Below are 21,873 nucleotides of genomic sequence, written 5' to 3' on the forward strand. Positions count from 1 at the left end.
TACTGTGCTTTCTTCCCAGTATAAAGTAATTCTATAGTTGCCTGAGTGATACATGTTTGTCAATCTTGACCTTTACAATTTCCTGCTGACTTTACTGAATTATAATTATTCAAGTAATTGTAATCATTCAAGAATATTCTGTTTTATACGAGGCTAATTTTAATATTGGATTTAATATATTATATTTATTAGTAAATTTGCCATTTTTTGATAACTCTGATTACAAACAGGTGAATACAACATTTATACGCAATAGCCACATCCAAATGTATCTGTTTGAACTAACTGATGGATAGCAAATATTTAATGTCCTACATTACATGATCCACATTAAAATCCCAATGAACCCAAAGCTTTCAGTTAAGTTAATCCAGTCTGCTGTCCACGCACAGCCTGACAACAATGACTTTATTATGTTTTCTTTTCACACCATAAAATAAAGCCTTTCAGCTTATAAAAATAAAACACACCAGTCTAAACTTCTGAAAATATCTCCAAATGCAGTAAAATAATATACATTTTGATACAATGCCCACATTTACAGTATGCCAGTATTCTCCATTTTATTGATATATCTTTTTAAGTGTCCCATGTCTTTAACATAAACTGAACAATAACAAAAGGCAACATGCAGGTGATAGCAGCACATTTAAACCACAAACAAATTCAACATTCTACACAACATGTTGAGACGTTTTAGTTCTGAACCCCCCCAAAACATAAAGATTAATATTTTAGAGGTAGTGCTCATTGAGAATGTAAAGGTGATAAAACACATTACATTTAACAGGTCTTATGCTGGGTTTTTGTGAGCCATAGACAGCAGGTGACTTCTTTCTTTACTGAAACTGTGAAATAAACTATATTTCTTCATAAATAATGTAATATTTATTTCAATAGAGAAGCTTAAGGTGCCATATTTTCGGTAATTATTATGGCTTTTTAGTTCCCGGTAATTCCCGGTAATGACAACTACAGGTATACTTCAGCATTAGTTAATACTTCTGTAACCTTTATCTCTGGCACAGAGAATACTTGAGTAAGAGAGCCGTGTAAACTATCTCCTTAATCAAAAATGGCATTTGCCATAAATGTTTCAGTTGTAGCATTACAACAGGTGGAAATAAGTATGAATGAGCACATTTGGATAAAAATTGAACGCATGTAAACATGGCCTTAGAACCTGTTCCAACATCCATAAATCAAAACGGTGCCACCTCTGCACATCTACAGGAGACTTGATTTCCCCATACATAGAATTTAAAGTGCTTTTCATCTCATTTCTCATCATCACATGAGTTTCATGTTGACACCCCAAATCTCTCTTCTTTATCTAAAAAAACAAAAAAAAAAACAAAAACCCAATACTGGCTGCTGATGCTTCTGTAACCAAGCAAGAGATTGAAAAAATGGTATTACCTATAAAAAGGTCCGTTAATAAATGTTCTTAATTACTTTCCCAACCTTTAAGCTTTACCTGTACAGATATGTGGCATGTCTAACAACAACAGCTTACGTTGCAAGACTGGCTAGAATGACATCTTACTGCCAAGTCGCAAAAGTAGAGTAACTGAGGTGACAGGCATGCTGGGATAGCTCCAAAAAAAGAAGAAAAACCAAACTGATTCATCCATCTGTGGGCACCTCATACATGATATTGAAACATCACCATAATAAAAATACTCCTAGAAAAAGCTATGATAACAATACTGTGCAAATATTCAGATGTTATTATTTCATAAAAATATATATAGAGAAAAAAAACATCAGAAACAACTGCAACAGACAAAACACACCAGAGACAGTCTGTTGATGCTGAGTGGACTTCATTTACAAGATGTGAAATGTCTTTTTTAAAAGCCTGTCAAAGGGTGATGTGCTGAGACAGAGAGTGGAGCTGGTTAAAAAGGGTGTCAAGCCTAACTGGCTCCAGATTGAAGGGGGGACAGAGAGGTGGACTGGGTGTGGTGTGGGTTTGCGGTCAGCTCAGAGGTGGACTTAAAGAATCTTCTGGAGGATGGCATTTGGGACTTCCAATGTCTCGTCCTTCACCAGAACTATGTCATAAGAGTCCAGATATTTGTCAAGTCGCTCTTCCACCTGCAAAGAGAGGCCACAGAGAAAAGGTCAGGAGACAGTTCGTCTAATCAATCTTCAAGCAGCCACAGCACCTGCCTTCAGGGAAAGTAAGCCTGACTAAGCAGTCTAAAAACCATGTTTCCAATTTTTGGGGGGTAAGCTCTTAAGTATTCTGTGATTTGCATTAAGACATTATTTATCCTCAAATCTGAAAAATGGCATGGACTTAGAATTGTTAGGGGTTTTTTTAAGGAGAAAAGGGATCTTGGGTTAATTTCACTCTAATAATCTCTGGGTAATAATCTCTCAGTAAATAAATTAATAAAATTCAAAAGACAAATGTTTGCTGACAGTGTGCAATATTACAAAGTATATTTGACTGCCGCTAGATGGCAGAAAGCCTTCAACATGGCATTTCCAGACAATGAGACACTGCTGTTCTATTATTCCCTTACTGACCTCGAGTAAATGTAACATTGATAACACAGCCAACTCAATGTTCAGGGACATTTTTACTATGCTTAAGGATCTGTCTATGCATGTGATGGTTGTACCTTGTCATTGAGGAAGCCAATCTTTAAGATGTTCTCCGCATTGGTCACACCATCAGCCATGCTTAGGTCCCCCAGTGAGTCGCCCAGCAAGATGATGTTGGAGTACTCTTTGATTTGTTTGAAGTACTCTGAGTTCCGCAGGGCACCGTCGTGTTTGTTGTACACATGGATCAGCTCACCTTTAAATCCCTTCAAGATGCCCTGCGAAACAAGGAGACAATAAAAAAAATTCCATTAAGTTTTATTTACATAGCGCCAAATTTCAACAACGGTCACCTCAAAGTGCTTTATACTGTAAAGTAAAGATTCTACAATAATACAGAAAAACAATATTCAGACAAGCCCAGACAAGTGGAAAGAAAAACTCCCTTTTAACAGGAAGAAACATCCAGCAGAGCTTGTTCAGCCAATGTTCTTCTATTTCTCTACAGATTAACTGTAAACACCAGAATTAAGACTCAAAAATGAAGACTTTGTCTTTCATTAAACACTCACATTTTCATCAAAGTCCATGAAGTTGGAGACGACCTTGACGTTGGGGTGATACACTCCTGCCTGGCGCATGATTTCCTCTAGGACATCTCCTAGGCCAGCAGAGAAAATGAACACAGGCACATTGTGCTGATGCAGGCGGTCAAAGAAATGCTCAAAGCCATCTCTGAAACCAAACACAGACACAGTTTATCCTTTACACTGTGCTCAAACAGGATTCACACGTGTAATTCAGTTTCCTCCACATCTTCCTCTACAGTTACCTGAGGGCAACATCAGACTCTCTGACCACCTCTGGCAGCTTGTCCCTCTCTAACCGCTGCTCCACAAGCAGTCGGTGAGAATTGAAATACCTGTAAACATGCAAAAACAATCTTTTACTTTTAGTAAGATAGACCTCACAACTTAAGCAACACACAGAAGTAAAGTAATCGAGTGAATTTGTACAGTGTGCTGGTGTGTGCAAGACTCACCACTCCACCATAAACGGGTATTTCTCCTCCATGGTGAGTTGAGGGTCGATCTCAATGGGATAATATTTATTCTTCAGCGCTAGCAGCTTACCCCTGCACTCTTCTGTTACCAGTTTGCAGTTATCAATGATATCTGTGCAGAGTAAACAGAACGTATGATTCACACAGGGGGACTGCAATTTATGTTTACATTTCTTACACTGTAAAGTGCTGCATAATAAAAAGAAATGTCTTTTTTGTGTTTTACTTACTGTGACACGTTGGACAACGCTTGCCGTTAACTGAGAATTTGCTTAACGTCATGTCAAAGTCTGTGATGATCTGAAACAGTGAAGAACACTTTGTTTACCAGAACCATAAAAGACCCTGAATCAGACACAAAAAGAAACAAAGGCCCTCAAAAGGAATGCCCTGGAGGTGATAACTGCCAACTGAAATCTTTTTTAGTTTAGGTGGTGTAAGACAATTAGGGAACCCAATAGCTAAACTGGTGACAAAGTCAATTTGGGAAAATGCCATTTTTCTGGGATACCCGAGTCAAGACTCTGTGAAAGTTATGTTTACAAATGATACATTTCAAAGATAATAAAAACGTTTTACTAAATTTTAACCTGTCAATAACCGATGGTTAGATTTTTGTCTCAACATGGACTATTTTACCTGTATTCACAGCTAAAGCCCAGTGAAACCTGCTGGGCCAGTAAAACATAAGCTAACTGGTGATAATTGGAAAAATATTTTTCCATTTGCTGCAACCTTACAAGCTTCTTCACCACCAGGTGGTGGTGTTTTACCAAAAGACACACAGACAGGTTTACTATAATGACAAACTGATGTTTTACCTGCAGTTTGGAAGCTCCTCCTTTGATGAGACCGCAGATGATGTCCTCCACCTTCCCATGGTCCTTCATGTGGACCGTGGTTTTCTCAAATTGAGGCATCTGGAGGGACAAAGAAGAGGAGAGACATGTTAGTGTGGGCTGACTTTTAAAAATTCCTTTAGTGTAGATTTGGGAAAGGTTAATTTACCAACATAACCGTTTCAATTCTCAGATTCTTCAACTTTAGAGATTTTTGAAAGGCTCTGGTTCTAATAAAAGCACCTCAGAGTAAACGTATCTGGTTAGACCTGCCTCCTCTTTTGGGTATAGAGAGAAGAATGAGGACACTGCAGAGAAGTTTGTGTGTTGAGAACTTTGGGCTGATTTTAACTGAAATTAATTACATTTGAAGCGTATGTGTCAAAGAGAATGCCAAAGGAAATGGAGACGTGCTGTCTTGAATGCACCTCCTACATGCACACGATACTCAAACTGAAATATAGTCACTGGCATTTTTATGCATCAACACCTCGAGCATATCTGAACACAGTGTTCCCTGATCCACATGCAGAGTTTGCGGGTCATGAAACAGCTGATGTGTGGAATCTGTCAGTGTTGTATAACCAACTCAAAGACACACAAACAGCTACAGTGACTCTCTGCAGAGAGGGGGTGAACTTCAACCTTTCTTGTAACTTAATCACATCGCCATGAGATCTGCCTAGTCAGACAAGACTGTCCTCAAGGCGCCTCACCACCTCATAACTTTTCTTTGTGAGTTTTCATTCCAAAGTACTGGTAATGATGAGCTTTTTATTATTTATTCGGTTTAATTTAATATGAATTCCTGCCTTTTAATTTGCTGACATTTCTAAATGTCAAACACAGCAGGACAGCTCAGATCAGTTTGTGTACATTAGAGCTACAATATACCAGACAACCTTAGAATTTGGCTGAATCAAGGGGAAAAGAAATACTTTGCAAAGAAGTTGAGCATTCAGTTATAAATATAAAAATGTTTTGATCACTTTTTACAAGTTAGCAACAGTGTGGCTGGTGGTGTGTTTTCCTTGCGAGTCTGAGTTTGTGTGTGGGTCATGTCAATTTGCGGTCCCTGTGACATCTACTGTAGCAGGAAGTACCATAAAAGTGGTTATGAGTAGTCTGGCAGATGTTTATACGTCTGTTTCCGGATTTCTGTGGGGCGCTTTGTCAACACAGTAACACTGCAACTGAGCAGGAGCCAGCAATGAAACCTTAGAGGAGTGCAGTTGAGATAAAATATAGGCCATGTCATGATGCTTGTCATTTTTCTTGGTAATCTGTATCCATAACATGAACTGGCATGGCATTAGTTCAAGTGTTGTGTTGGGAGGAGCTAGTGTCAGACCAGCATAATCAACATGCTGATTTATAATTTATACCTTATTCTGGGGAAAAGTCACCAAGTAAAGTTTTTTTTGTTTAATTTATATATAAATCAAATGATTGATTAATGATTCTCTACATGCATTTTCTCCCGTGTATCCATCTCATCATCCATTTAGAACGAGGGCTTGGTCTTGTTAGCCCAAATTAACTGCTCAAAGGTATTACCAAGATGGCTGCTAAGTGGCAAGATGCTCTTGGGCACACTCTAAGATATTCAGTGGGTTGAACCATATCTAACGTACTAAATAAATGACATATTGCATGTCTCCTCACACTCCAGACGTTGAGGTACGAGGCAGTTTTTTCTTGAGTATAAACATGTTCCTACTAGTGCATGGTCACTAATAAGTATTTGCATATAAATGTTTAATCCCTCACATTCCAAACCCAACTGTATCTTTATACAGTCCAAATCATGGAGTCATTTTAATGCTTACAGTTTAAGGAATTATACAGGACAGGAAGGTTGAACGAATAATAAAGGAGATTTAAAACAAAAACAACCACTAACAACAGAAGCAACAGGAAAATGCATCACTTCAATAATTTTAGGGTTTTTCAGAGACTTAGTTTAAACACAGCCTGGGCCTCCACTGTGAATGCAGCTTTCACTGAAAATATATATAATTTAGTGTTTCATAGACCAACTAATAACAGACATAGTCCTGCAATTAGTCTCTAGTGGAGGACAGTCTTAAAGGTTGCTGGAAAGATGACCTCATGTGTTTGAGGGAATGAGTGTATTTGTGTAGAGATGTTAAATGACCTTGTTGTGCAACAATTCAGCTTGAATAACACCACACGTTATTTCACAAGTAAAGAATAGTTACGTTAAGCCAATGATAGGTGATCATCCATTTTTGTTTTTGCTCATTTGTGTTTTTGTGATGTCTCTTGTGCAGCACAGTTATGTGTTTGGGTCTCAACCAAACAAACAACCAGAGAAGGAAGAAGAACCAACTAAATGCACACAGACAACAGTTTCACTATTTCACAAACACCCCCACCTAACATAATTTACACTTACAGTAGAATTTGATTCGTTATCACTTCATAAATTACTCTGAATCTATAAACACAACATTATGAACACAAAAACATTAAGAAGCTAAAATTGACCTTGTCTCATGTATTAACTACCCTAAAAAAGGCCTCATCCAGGAATCTAAGCATGGAAACAACTTATCTAATTTTACATCTGTTGAGTGACGACTATATTCTGGGTCACTGTTAAAAGGATAAGATTACATTTGTTTAAAAGAGATTTAATAGGCTGCCAGAGGGGTGACCTACTAAAAAGCACTCAAACTATGAAATGGCAGTTTATGGGTATGTTTCCTTGATGGCAGTGACATCTAAACCTGTTTATTATGAAACGCTGCTTCACAGCTTACATGTTATGTGTCTAAGACTACTTAACGGTCATGATCTTCTTAGCAACAGCTGATTACAACATTACAAATCAACAAGTTTAGGAAATGTCCCAATTTCAGAATTGAAGCCAACGTTTTAAACATCAAACCTGCTAAATGCTTAGATTTTTTTTTTTTTCGTGAACATTGACAGCAAGAATTTGTTGCACAAGAATTTGTTGCACTTAATGAATTTTTGCAATGAATGTGTAATAAAACTGCATGCAGCCTGGAGTACAACCATTTGAAACAAACACCCCTCCCTCCCTCCCTCCCTCCCACACACACACACACACACACACACACACACACACACACACACACACACACACACACACACACACAAACTTACCTCCAGTTTGGCGTCTCAGCTAAAACGAGAGTGAAGAAAAGATTGTATGTCTGCAGAGGCCTTATATATCTACAGCAACAGCAAGGGAGGGAGGGGTTCTTGCTCAAAATAGATTAGAAAACATAGGCCCTCCCCCTATACAGAAGGGCTCGAACACTAGAATACAGTGTCCCTGTCAACACACACAAACACACAAACAAAACTCATATAAACAGCTGTGAAATTGAGCTGGGGGAGGAAAAGGGCATTGGTAATTTACCCTTGTTCCACTGATGTGACCTTTGACCCCCTTTTTAAAAAGGAAACCTTTAAAATCAATGAGAATGGGTTGATGACTGCTGCTGAGCACACACATTTTTAAACACACAGCATACGCCCCTCCACGTGGAAACACACAAATGCAGCAAAATGCTTGACGACGCATTAAAAGTCACAGGGGTCAACGTCGATGTGAGCACCGAGCTGCTTGGGCGTTCAGTGGTCAGTCACACATGAAAGATCAACTAATAGACGTGACTCAATGCAAGTTAACACATATATACATATTTTACGTATCTTATGCTCATCTTTCTGGAAATTCTCATATATATAGATCATGCAGATCTACACACATGTAGAAACATGCAAACTACACTGTCTTTACATTTCTGGATGCGTCTGAACACGTCCAACATTCTTTTTGAAATGTATGCCCACAAACTGGTACTCTGGCTGAGCAAGTTCTTGCATTAAAGTCAACTCCTAGATAACTTTTCTCATATGAGTTGCAATCATGCAACTGATATGCAATTTATTTCATCAATAAAATGTCTGTTCAATGGAGCTATCAGTAAAAATCCATCACTGGCCCTGGTATTCAGTTGAGAAACCTGCAGTTTGCGATGGATAACATTCAGAAACCTGTTCAGCTGTCACATGTTTGTCATATTTTTGTCAACAACTCCAAGTTAAGAAGCTAAGAAGCAAAGAAACTAATGCTAAGTAATTTGATGACTATATAAAATTACAAATGAAAGTTAAGAGTTGAGCCTTTAGAATTGAGCTTTAAAGGCAGTGTCATTTTAATTGTTTAAGGGCAACTGTTATTCTGAACTGGCGCTATATAAAAAAGAAAAATTGAATTGAATTTTCTGCCAGTTATCACATCTTGCGTGCACCAAGGATCACAAAGCATGGGAAAAAACAGCATTGGATTGGTGAAGGTATTATCACCATATAGTCAGCATACATGAAACTCAATGACATATCTAAGTTTCCTTGAAGCTCATAATCTGGAGGGACCTTAAGTCTGTTTACAGCTTTCATGAAGTGGGTGCAGCCTCTAAGAACTCTGTTATCAGCATTTCAGAGAACATAAAAGGGAATGTTGCATAACAACATTTGGACCTTTGTGCGACACTGACACGATGCCACAGGCTTGATTTTCGCTGAACAAGGCTTGGTTCCCTGCTGTCTGTGCTGCTGGTGTTGTTGCTATAAGATGGCAGAGACTGGATCGTGAGATGACCTCGTCTTCTTTTCTGATCACCTCGACTCCCTCGCATACCACAACACCCAAAAATTAGGTCAACTATCTCCGGTTACATTTCACCCCTATAACAGGTCCCTGCAGCACAAGCATGAGCCTCACAGAGACACAGCACCAACAGCTGCCTCACGGCTTTATAAGAAAAGGCCCAGTGACTGTGTAGTTGGTGTTGGTGTAGTTGTGTGGCAGGATAATATTGTTTCTGTTCTAACACATTTTGATTTAACTCTGCCTTCACGTATTTTGGTTGCACAAACCAAGTGACAAAAAGCCAGTGGAAATCTGTGCCATTACCTTTAGTCTGAAATGTGCAATTTCACACTTTCCAAAAATTTCCAACCCTTCAACTAACATCCATCCTTGCACCATCAAGCCCCTTCTAATCAGATTCACAGCTCCAGGGGATAAAACAATGGCAGGCTCTGATATTTTTAGGCATACACTGGGATTATTGTCTTATCCATATAGATCATATCATATTAGAATGCTATCCTGAGCCATGCACTGCACAAAGGTTTCAGTACTTCAGTTTCAGGTTTGTTTAATTTCACTGATTTAATCTGTGTTTGTTTAGAAAATATTGCATATTTGCATGTGGCCATAAAGACCCAGAAGCATTTTTAATATCAAAATTAACACAGCTAGTCCCTCCATAGCCTTGGAGAGACAGCACACCCACCCAAGATGCTGCATGAAATAAATAAATACATTAAAAAAATAATGTATGTTATTGTAAGATCAACCGAGCACCCCAAAAAGCAGTCAACTTCACGGAAATGATCAGGCTAACAAAAACATCTGATCTTTCAATTTAAATCTTGACTTCTCAAATAGGCAAATGATGGATGAGCACCTCGCTTTTAAAAAACCACAGACTTTCAATCCCCTGTTAGGAGTCGACTGAAATCCCACATGTTGAGTCTGAACAGAGGTTACTAATGTTCATGCACTATGATTTCATCACCTGTGAACGCAACCTAGAAATTGAGTGATCTCTAACTATTATTTCTTATTTCTTTCTTACCATTTCCATGGTATGAAGCTCAAATTTTGCATCTCTTCATTAAATATACTAACTCTGTGCAGAAAAATGAGCTGATCCTGATTGATTTTTCATGTGATGACCCTAGGATGGATAGATGGATAGATGGATGATAGCATATTATAGGATAGTTTTAGTAAAGTTTAGCAGAGGCAGAGAAGGAAAAATTTACACTGTTCTGCCCTCTAGAGGTCAAAACAGTTAAACACAGTCCAGCAAGCTCCTTCACCTAAAAGAGCAGTGTGTAAGTTTTGGTGGCATCCAGTGGTGACATTGCAAATTGCAACAAAATAAACACTACTTGCCTCAAACTCAGGCAAACTGCAGCACTTGGAAACATTTTGTGCTGTTGAAAGAACGAGCACTGTACAATTCATTCATGCACAATGTCACGTTATGCCAAACAGACCCTGGACCCTGTTCTCGGCTCCTACCCACCCTCATTATGAAGTACATTCCGTGTCAAAGACACATACACACTCATTCAGTCTATTTCAATTAATAAATAGTTAAAAGAAACACATGAACAAGAGAAGCCTATAGAGATTTATAGAGCCAATCTTGAAAAAGCAATAAGAAAAGACAGAAATAAAAAATGTAATCCGATCCATTAAGTATCAGAAAAGCACCTCACAAAACTTGCGACATGGCGTAACGCAGCTCATGACCTTACAGTATGCGTCACGTGATAGAGCAGCTGCGGCGTGCGAGACCTCTCGGCGGTCTGTTTGAGCATTTGGAGCCTCGCTACCAAACCGGCATTTCATCTCAGAGAAAGCTATCCCAGAGAAGTAAAGCAAGTGTGTAAGTTCATCTCTGAATGTTTGTAAAGGATTTCCACATTAAGCTTAACAACCGATATATGGAGCGACTTCTCTCTCCCTCCCTCTCCTGTTGCTACTTCAATCATGAAACTGATCAATGATCAGCTGATCGGCTTTTCTGTCGCAACTCCCGTCTTGTTTGTTTTTGGTCAACTTTGCGCCAGAACGAGGAAACCAGCAGATAAACAACAGCAGCACATTTAAGCTTCATAAGCTGCTGTTAGAATTTATTTAATATTACTTTCTACACCAGGATCCTTTTCTACGTAGCTGACGGCTGGTAACTGTGCAGGGGCGGATCTAGCAAAGTTTTGCCAGGGGGAAAAGGGGGCCACAAAGACATACTTTTCTTTTCTTATTCTTATTTAAAATGTCTTACAACCAAAGTTTTCATCTGATGTAAAATGTGTAGAAGTCCATTACTGTATATAGTAACTATTAAGTCTAATATATACCTTAGTAAGCTATGGTACTTTTTCCTTTGGAAAGGTACCATCTGTGCAGTCTGCAGTTCTTGAAGACAGATGTTGAATCTATTTAATTGTTTTAGAAAAATAATTGATTTCTGTGCATTTGTTTTACAAGTGCATCAAATTAAAGTCGATTACGTCGATTAAGCGTCACGAGGCGGAGAGTGGGGGGTGCAGTGTATTTTTTTGCATAAAGGTATAACAGAATTCCTTCAGTGTTTTGTTTTTGAAAACTTGAGTATTAACTTATACAAAATGCAGCAAGATGTTTAAAAAGAACAGTTTTACTGAATATAAAATACACTATATCGGATTTATATTGGTATAGGCAGATATCCAAATTAATGATATCGGTATCAGACATAAAAATGTGCCATATCTAGTTCTGACTGAGAAATTTCTGAAAAAATCAAAACGTACAGCTCTGCTATCACTTCCAACATTAATGAAGACAGAAAACTAAACAGCACTGATGTTTGTAGGGTCACTGAAATTGGACTAACTGGTATATAATGATGTGCTACGTGATCGCTATTGACACAGCTATGTTAGCATAACATAAACACAGTGAAGCTGGAGGATGAACGCTAACTATTAGTGCTGTCAAAATTAACGTGTGAATGAAAATTAATCGTCCATCACGGTCAGCGCAATTAACATTTTTAACGCAATTAACGAATCTGGAGTGCAGAATGACTCTAAATTCCTGAAATGTTTCTGTCAACGCATTTCGGGCAGTTTGTCCAGGTAGAGATACCTTCGCACATGCGCAAATGGGCAGTTGATCTGGTAGTGACGGGCAGCTGAACCAATCAACTCAATATGGAACATGATAAACGCACATTGGCCCTCTCATTGGGAAATATGAGTATTAAAAAAAAATAACAAGACTGAACAGTCGACCAACATAAAGTATTATGTACATTGTGCAAGAAGGAATTTTCTTTTCCAGCTTAAAATACCACATTGACGCGAAGAATATGTCAGTTGGAGATGCTGCTAGCACTTTGGCTAACACGTCACCCAGCTTGCAACAAACACTCACGGAGCATTGGGGACTCAGTAAGTCAACCTCGGAAATACTGATTGACACAATTGCCAAGTGGATTGCAACAAACTGCAGACCTATTAATATCGATGAGAACACCCGCTTTACATAGCTTTGGTTCCTCGTTTCAAAGACTTGAAGTGCCTCTTTGAGAGCGACAGAGAGAGAGTGGATAAATGTTTACAGAGTTTTTGTTAAAATGAATGTCCAAGATGTTCAATAAAAATGTTAAATGCGTATATTTTCCCTTTTTTCCTCTTTGAGTCTGTCTGCTCATGGAAAATGAAATGCGATTAATATAGAATAAAAATGAATGATATTTAATCGTGATTAATCAAAATTAATCCACAGTAATCCTGTGATGAATCAGATTAAACATTTAATTGTTTGACAGCACTAATATATATTATATATTAGTGTATACTTACCTATTAGTATATAGGTTTATTAAAAAGTTGTATTTCACAGGAGAGAACCTTTGTTAAAAGATTGAAGAAAACTAAATTTTCTTTGAATTTATGTCAGGGTCCTGGGTCTCCTGACCCAGGGTTTTCAGTTCTTTGTGATCTTTGAATTATGTCAAGTTCATTTGTCATTTATTCTATGGTTCCTAGGTTTTGATCCCCTGCCCCTCTTGTTTCTCTGTGCCCTCTGTTCTGTGTTTAGTCTTCTCTGCCTGTATGCTCCCCCTGTGTTGTTGCCTTCGGTGTCTCCCTCTCTGTGACGGTCTATATAGTGATGTGAGTTATTGTGCTTTGCTCCCACTCCTTGTGTTCCGTGTTTTCCTCTTCCCTTCATGTATTTCTTCATGTTCTCTCCCTCTCTCTCTCCAGGCTGTCTCTGTGTACTTCCTGTATTACGTTTAAGGTCCACATCTTGGTGTCAGCGTTTCCAGTTTCGTGTCCTCCCCATCCTGTCCAGTGTAATTGTCCTCAGCTGTGTTCCCTGTGTGCTTCACTTCCCTCATTACCTTCTGTGTATTTATGTCAGAGTCTCCCTCTGTTCCATGTCGCGTCGTCCCTCATAGCTGTGTGCGATTCTCCCTGTGTCTCCTTTTGCATATTATAATTTGTTTTCCCAGTTTAGTTTCGTATTGTTGTATCGCCTGTTTCCCAGCAATGACGCTGTCCTTTTGAGTTTAATTTCCGTTTGTGTGAGTTTGTGTTTGGGTCCAATCCCTGCCTGCACACAGCCGAAACATGACAATTTAAGCATACATTCTTTGTTTTTATTCTGCACTTACTTCATTATATTGCATAAATGTCAGTAACAAGCTTAAATTCAAAGCTGAAAAAAATTTAATTGCAACCAGGCTAATGATAAAGTAGCCTGGTAAAGTAATTGCAATTAATTATAGAAAATTGTGCGATTATTTAGTTAATTTTTTTTAATCTATTGACAGCACTAAGACAGACAGACAGTGGTATGCAAAAGTTTGGGCACCCCTGATAATTTTCATGATTTTCTTTCATAAATCATTGGTTGTTTGGATTAGCAATTTCATTTAAATATATCATATAGGTAGACTTGTAGTCAAGACCGCCTAAACCGAGACCAAGACAAGACCAAGACCAGAGGGTATCGAGACCAAGACCGAGACAAAAAAAATCTTTAAACTGCAGCCAGATGCTGCTTCGTTTACAGGTGTCAGGCATATTTATGTGTTTTTGCTTTCGCACAGCCCTCCTCACCGCTGTCTACTGTCTCACTCACTTACTGAGAGGACAGACGCACGCTCCACTTGACTGTCGCGTCCATCACCCTCTCTGTTTTTCACATGATGATATTATCCCATATCCTCGCATGTGATTGGCCACAATATGGAGGGATTGGAGCATAGCTGAGCCACGGTGTGAGAGCTGAGCAGCGAAAGGAAATTAAGTGAGGGTAGAAATGACTGAAAGATTAATAGGCTCTGTTTTGAGTTTTGTTCAAAAAAAGAATGACTTCATATAGGAAAAAAATATATATCACATATGCAGGACACCTTAAACTAGTTTTTTAATTAAGCAGCAAGGCAGAACAAAGTCGGGGCTGTATCAAGACACAAAGACTAAACCCCAATTCAACCAGACCCAGAACTGATCTGGAATTAAAACAGGACTACAACAGTTCAAAATCAGGACTAGTTAGGACTTAACCAAGACAGAACCAGAATCAAAACTAGATGATAGTAGCACTAAAAATCATCATAGACCTGCACTACACTTATTTTTTAATTCTACCAAAGTACACTATTTAGATTCTTAAAAGTTTATATAATTATTTAGCCTTGTTGTGCAAACAAGCCTGCATAACTTAATAAATATAGAATTTGAAAAATAACAAATGGTATCTAAAAAGATACACTAGGTACTAGATACATGTTCTGGTGAGTTTTGGCAAACAACCATTTGACTAACATATGTGTCTCACCTGGTTCTTGTTCCATCTCTGTTCTGTCCTCATTCTCCTCTCTCTCTCCCTCTTTGTGCTGACAATCAAGCGAAACACCAACACCATCAAATATACAGTGGAAACCAGTAGGGGTGCAACGATACACAAAATTCACGGTTCGGTTCGGTTTGATACTTTGGTGACACAGTTTGATATTTTTTCGATACAAAAAAAATTTTCATGCCTTTTTAATTTATCATTTATTAAAATTATAAATATATATTTTAAACTCAAAAGTACAGTTTTTAAATTTAATGTTGCTGAAACAACAAAATAAATCTATCTGATCGAAAAATCACTCATCTTTGGAAAAGAGAGTTTATTACAGAGAAATGGCTCTTTCCAAAATAAAAGCTATACTATACGCTTCTTCTGGGCTATATTCTCAGCAGCATATTAAACATATCAGGTCCCCATAAGGAGACTCATGTGCTAACGGCTGTCTAAATGACGCGGGTAAAGTTTGTAGCATGCATGCTTGTTGTTTTTGTCTGCTTCCACTTGTCTTTGCACTAGGATGATGTCAGCGTAAATGTGCTGTCATATTCGTTGTGTTCCCACTAGTGCTGTCAGCGTTAATCTCATTAAAATGACATTAACACCATAACGCGGCAAATCTCCATTAACGAGCCCCCGTGCTTGGGGCTGCACGGCGTCAACACGTTAACAACCTAACTGCGCTAACGCACTAGTTCCCACAAATTGAGCATTGCGTGGCACATCCGACATACTGTTTTACTTTTGTCCATGACGCGCTTACCATCAGGGTCATGCTTCACATGAAAACCAAGATAGTTCCAAACGCCAGATCTGAATGAGGGTGGGGGAGGTTCAATTTCGGGTAGCATTGAGGTAGTTGCCATGTTGCAACGAGCTTAGCTTCTGTCTTGCTAGCTTGCGCTGTGCTCAGTGGATCTGCACTCGACAGTGCAGCCTAGGCGGAGTAGTCGAACGCAGATCCACTGAGCGCTCAACACAGACAGCATCGTCAGAAGAAAAGTTGATAAAATAAATAAAAAAATGTTGTATTGTTCGATACATATGCGTACCGAAAGCTCTGTATTGAATGGTTCAATATCGATACCAGTATCGTTGCACCCCTAGAAACCAGATATTTACATACTCTTCAGATAAAAACACAAACACTTTTTTTTAATTGTAACATCAAATCAGACTAAATGATTATTTTTTTAGATTGATAAATATAAAAAACATATTTGTTAAATTTAAGAGTGAAGAGAGAAATTGTATGTATTTCTTAATTAAAAATGGCACCAAATTGTATTCAAAATTGAGCCACACTTATGGAGCTCCACAATTCTTTTCCTGGTGTTTTGGTTGACATCTCTTGATTTTCCCATGTCAAAGAAACAGGCTGTGTTTTGGGGGTGCCTTATATGCGTCCACAGGTGTGCCACCAATTTACTCACATGGACTCTACTAACCTATCAGAAGCTTCTTCAGCTCAGAATGGAATCATCTGGAGTTTTCTTATTAATTAACAATAAACTTAGTGTATATGTACTCCTAAATTTGATGAAAGTGATAAAAAACAGACAGCTCCCTCTGTCTTTATTCTGACATTTAACTAATTCAAAAGATCTTTCAATATTTTTTTTAATCTAAAACAAAACAAGTTTACTCTAAATTCATGTTTAACAGTAACAGTAAAAAAAATAAAATGTATGTAAATATCTGGTTTCAACTGTGAATATACTGCTGTGTATTGAAATTCCTCTTGTTTTGCATAGAAATATACTGAACAACATATAAAGCATAATATATAAAATAACATCTACCTGATGTTATTATAACTCTCGACTTGGTTGTTTTATGATTTTTTTTTATCTTTTATTTCTTCTAACTGTTGCTCTCTTTGGACAAGCTCTCTTTAAGTTTCACCCTTGTATGCTTTTGTAAATATAAAGAAGTCAGTTAATAGATTTTAGGAACCTCTCACTTGATAGCAATGAGGCCATTAATTAACTCCCAGATGCATTAACAACCACTCAGTTTCATCTAGTACAATCCTGTCAGGGATGAACACTAATATCTCTCATTTGTGGTCATTCCATCACATCAGATTACTATAATGCATTTACTAACTTTCATTTCACAAATTGACATTTCCACACAGGCGTACAGCAGTCAAGGATCGAACTGGAACAACGAAAAGAATAAACTTCTAACTTGTGAACTGAGGAGCATATCAGCAAAGGGTGACTAAAGTTTTTGGACACTATCTCTCAATTGGAAACGTTTTTCTTCAGTACACTATCAGAGTTTTAAACAAATTAGACAGTCCGTTGTCGCAAGACAAAGCAGTACACTATCAGACCATTAGACAAAGCAAATAAAAGAGTAATTATGACATGATGATATTTGCTATGAAAATTACAACTGGCAAAACTATAAATCTTTATCTGAAGCCACAGCATTTGACTGCTGCTCCGGTCACTTCTCAGGTTTCCACAAACGAATAACATGGGAGATGTTCCTGCCGAATTCAATTATTTTTTTCCCCCAGTAAACTGGCTGTGCATATATGTTTAGCTAGAAACCGCACACAAACAGCTTTGACTAGCACAGCAAATACAACAAAATATATACATTTAATCTCATATTCTTTGCTGCACTGCCTTCCAAATCTGACCTTTGCAGTTATGATTAAAGATTTCTTGAGAAAAACTCTGACATATCTGCTGTGTGTGCCAAATGTTTTCTTAATGTTGGACAATTATATATTTGCATTTGGCTACAAAGACCTTCCTATCACTATCAGAATTTTAAACAAACCAGAGACAAAAGTTTTGGTCTGTCTCAGCAATGGAAAGCCCCCAGCGTCCAACATCAGTATGAAGGAGAGAAAGGCATTCGCATCACTTAGTAATGGCAACAGCATTATCATTCTTCCATCAGACAAGGGTAGGTGCACAGTTTTCCTAAACCAGAAAGACTATCATAAGAAAAAATTTTGTCACAGCTTAGTGACAAAAATACTTGATGAACCCATGAGATGAAACACAGGTAGAAGAATAGCCTGGACCTCATACCACCCAGGGGACCAAGTCTGTATGGTTTACCAAAGATACATAAACAATGTGTACCTTTAAGACCAATTGTCTGTATAAGTATAATACTATATTCCTTAATTCTTTGGTAGGCAGCTCTAAACACCACATCCAGAACACTTTGGATTTTGTTGAGAAGGTGAGAGATGTCATTATGGAGGCAGATGATCAACGGTCATGACAAATTACACATTAATGGTCATTAAACGGTCCACTGACACGTTCTTCTTCAGTAACCTATCAGATTTTTTTACAAAGCAGACAGGCCATTGTTGCAAAACAAATGGAGGATACCTGCTATGGAAATTACTATCAGCAAAAGTGTAAGCCTTTGTCTGGTTCCAAAGTATTTGACTACTGTTGCAGCCACGTCAGAATGTGAATGTTCCAACTGAAATCGAGGGGATTCTTTCTAGTAAATTAGGTTATAAGTGTGTGAAAGTTTCGTATAGAAACTGCATACAAACAGCTTTGACTAACACAAAAAATGGCTCAGTTGGTGTTTCATATATATTACAGTACTTCAGGATTTCTTTTAAAAAAATGAAAGAGAAATATGTTGTGTGTGGTAAAGGTTTTCCTAATGCTGGACAGCATACCCAGGAGTTTTTACTGCCTGAATATATGATCTTTTAGGAAGTCTTTGTGTCTTTGAGTCTGTGTTTGTTTTATATACTGGCCATGTTCATACACAACAACAAAGTTATGTGCTGCCGTTTTCCCACCTTTTTAACAACACAGTCATATGACTTTTGCCCGCACATTTCTTTCCTTCATGTTTGTGTCAACTGTTCTTGTTTTACCAGACCATTCTGATTCCTGCTAGAATGGTTAGAGAGCTGGACCCAGAGTCCTACCTGCGCTCCTGATGATTGCATAAGCTGCAGTAGACAGTAGCACTCAGCGTTTTTCTAATGTTGAAAGAGCTGCAGAGCATCACTGGCACAGAGGGTCAGCTGTCACTGCGTAAAAGTGGCTCCTGCTCTTTCTGTGGGAGAAAAGCTGCCTGGTGACCTCTAAACAGCTGCTGTTTCAAGGAACTGTCGCGCACGCGTAGAGCATCGTGTAGGCCCATTAATGTCAAGATAACTAGAGCAGAGCTTCCCATTTCCGGTCGAAAATTTTCTGAACGCATGGTCAAACCTCCTGTGAGTGTTTCAGTGGCCAAAATACAATGTCATACCAAGTTTTTTACAACATAAACACATTAAATAACTCGCTCGTCCGACCCACCCGTAATTTTAAGCAACTGTTAAATCTTAAACAGTTCACACAAAAATGCTTTTGCAAAAATACAAAATAATAAAGCTATTCTCGCTTTAGATAAAGACGGGAAAAGTGCGCCTTTAATTTGAAGCCCTTGCTCCTTCCCTTCCTGTTTCTTACCGATCTTGATAAAAATTAAATTGTCTACTTTTACTCACCATTTCTATGATCCTGGTTTTCTTTCCAGCTCGCTTCTTTTTGGCGACGATGTACTGGGCAAGAACCACGCCGCCGAACAAAACACACACACTGGCGCTGGCCGCGGCTCCGACCTTCACCACGGCCGTCCTGTCCATGACGGTCCGCCGCTTTCTCACCGACCTGCCCGCCGACCGATCAGTCCCGTCCTTCCTCCTGTCAACAGACGCCTGCCTTCTGATGCAACCACGCAATCAAAGATCGTCTATACAGATTGTGACCAGTCACTATGGGGGCAAAATGTGTGTGATTTTTTAAAGGAACTAATTCAAACCAGACCTTAATTTGCCGGTTGCTACAAGAGCGTTGCTAAGCGGCAGCAGATAAGCTAGCAAACTCGCTACATCAAACTCTTTCTAAACTTAAATTCAAAATAAACTCACCTTTTGGCTTCTGCTGTAGAAGTACTTTCCTAAAACTTAAACTCCGCTAAAAAAAATTATGAGCTCTTTATCTCTGCTTTTATCGAGCTTTCCTAGTTTTCAAAAGAAAACGCTTCCGTTCGAACAGGAAGTACCAAAATAAAATTAAAAATTAATCACCAAAATGTAAGCTAAAATCAAAGTTTTCATACCACATGTACTCTAAAAATCCAATAAGAAGTGGAGTACTTTGTCTACATTTGCATCGTAGTGTGTACTTATGGCCTTCAATCATAAAAATAATAATGTACATGATGCACGTTATTATTTCACTTCAGCAAGTCTGACTGATTTTACCTGGTTTAGTATTTAAAGCATATATACATGATATGTAGAATATTATTAGTCTACAAAGGTTTTTGAATTTTCTACGTATTTGTCTGACAATTTGCTGACAATATACTGACTACTTAAGTGATGACGTTTGACTTAATCACAGCTGGTTGATCGCCTCCAACATCACTGTTCTTGCTATAACGGAGGTGAAAAATGTGTCAGTTTACAACCATCTATTTTCTATAAAAGATGTCCCTTTTTGGTTTACCAAGTCTCATTCAGGATTCCTCAGTCTAAGTTTTTTGGCTTGAGGTTTTTAAACCAGATGATACAAGCAAAAGTTGGATTTACACTTCTGCATTTACACTTCGGCTCTTAGTTTGCAAGCACATTTCTTCATTACATGTGTAGAACAAAAGCCATGATTTTACATTTTTTAATTTTGCACAACATATTGCTAGTTAATGATGTCCAAGGGTTTAAGTCCAAGTTATACTGTTTAGTCTTAGGTTTTATTTTTTTCTATGTTTCTGAGTTATTTGTATCTCTAGTTTATGGTTTCTTGTGTGTGAGGTTCCTCTTGTGTCTGCCTCATGCCTTTGTCTCTTGTGAGAGTCTGTCATGTCACAAGTCTGTCTTGTTCCCATGCCTATTTTTTCCCTGCCCCAGTGTCAAGCCTGTGTTCATCCGTTCATCCCAGTGCTCCTATTTAATTTTGCCAGTCTCTCATCCTGTGTTCGGTGTATTCAGTTTTGCTTCCCCCGTCTTGATATGTTTAATCATTCCAGCTGTGTTCCCAATGTTCTTCCACTTCCCTTGTCATCCCTCAGGGTATATATTGTCTTTCTCTCTCTCTCAGTCACTTGTCGGTGTGTCTATTAACACTCCCTCGTGTCTCCATGTTTCCACGGTATTTCCAAGTCTCTTCTGTAGCTTTCCCAGTTTAGTTTTTTCATGATTAGTCCTCCATTTTATTTCGGTTTCCAGTTTTGTTTATGTTAGATATCAGCCACAGTAAACGCTCATTTATTGTTAAGTCTAGTCCATGCTGTGTGTGTTTGGGTCCTCACTAAAAAAAAGCACACGATCTGCAGCTGCAGATCATGACAGACAGAGGGTTAAGCTGCCTTTGTTTTCATGGCATTCACAAATGTCCTGAAAATAAGCTGGCTCATGTTGCTCTAGAATAGCAAAAAATACAGATAGAATTACCTCCCAACCAGCAACTTGTTTTGCAAATAGCTTAAATTAACAGACATTCATTTATATGCAAAAGTATCATTACTCCATAGCTTCTTTACATGCCTGTTGATAGGAAGTATTTATTTGTTTTAAATGGAGAGCTAGTTCACAAAATGTATTTTGTGAACTACAGCATGGCACTATACTTGAAGGAAAGGCAGAAAATGATCCCAACATCAATGTTAAAGAAATACTGGAGAAAATAGGCATTAATAATGATTAATGTTGAGAATCTGGGTGTTCCATCAGCACTTCCAACCACACTTCCTACTGGATTTACGAGTAACAGTGTTTGTTGTTCCAACCCAGTCTGCATCTGTGTATCCCTCATTTAACAGGAAGTCTTACATGAAATAAAGAAGAGAAAATGTGTTTTATTGGTGTTTTAGATTTTATTAGTGAATGGAGTGTCAAGCTCCCCAAGCAACACAACTAT

General features: G+C 38.2%; 1 protein-coding gene across 3 annotated transcripts; it reads right to left on the reverse strand.

Annotated features, from left to right (window-relative positions):
• Nucleotides 1–360: 360 nt before the first annotated feature.
• On the reverse strand, nt 361–19,961 carry nt5c3a (5'-nucleotidase, cytosolic IIIA). 3 transcript variants are annotated; one of them, XM_084944025.1, is made up of 9 exons: nt 19,881–19,961; nt 19,458–19,724; nt 4,441–4,539; nt 3,850–3,919; nt 3,599–3,731; nt 3,389–3,478; nt 3,129–3,291; nt 2,634–2,834; nt 361–2,100 (listed from the first exon to the last, which is right to left on the reverse strand). In XM_084944025.1, the coding sequence occupies exons 2-9, from the start codon at nt 19,593–19,595 to the stop codon at nt 1,999–2,001; spliced, it is 996 nt and encodes a 331-aa protein (XP_084800151.1). In that variant the 5' UTR covers nt 19,596–19,724; nt 19,881–19,961; the 3' UTR covers nt 361–1,998. The 3 variants fall into 3 exon arrangements, with proteins under 3 accessions (XP_084800151.1, XP_084800152.1, XP_084800153.1); XM_084944026.1 differs by lacking the exons at nt 19,458–19,724; nt 19,881–19,961 and adding an exon at nt 18,891–19,009; XM_084944027.1 differs by lacking the exons at nt 19,458–19,724; nt 19,881–19,961 and adding an exon at nt 7,615–9,792.
• Between the last annotated feature and the right edge of the window lie 1,912 nt (nt 19,962–21,873).

Source organism: Perissodus microlepis, chromosome 11 (assembly GCF_051167445.1).
Source record: "Perissodus microlepis isolate ML-2025 ecotype Zambia chromosome 11, ASM5116744v1, whole genome shotgun sequence".
Taxonomy (NCBI): Eukaryota; Metazoa; Chordata; class Actinopteri; order Cichliformes; family Cichlidae; genus Perissodus; species Perissodus microlepis.

Excerpts from the sequence above, each read along its gene's own strand:
- nt5c3a (XM_084944025.1), bottom strand. The coding sequence starts at position 19,595 with ATGGACAGGACGGCCGTGGTGAAGGTCGGAGCCGCGGCCAGCGCCAGT. Across the intron at positions 3,479-3,598 it reads TACCCGTTTATGGTGGAGTG|GTATTTCAATTCTCACCGAC; the intron begins GTGAGTCTTGCA and ends GCATGTTTACAG. Across the intron at positions 3,292-3,388 it reads GAGTCTGATGTTGCCCTCAG|AGATGGCTTTGAGCATTTCT; the intron begins GTAACTGTAGAG and ends GTTTGGTTTCAG.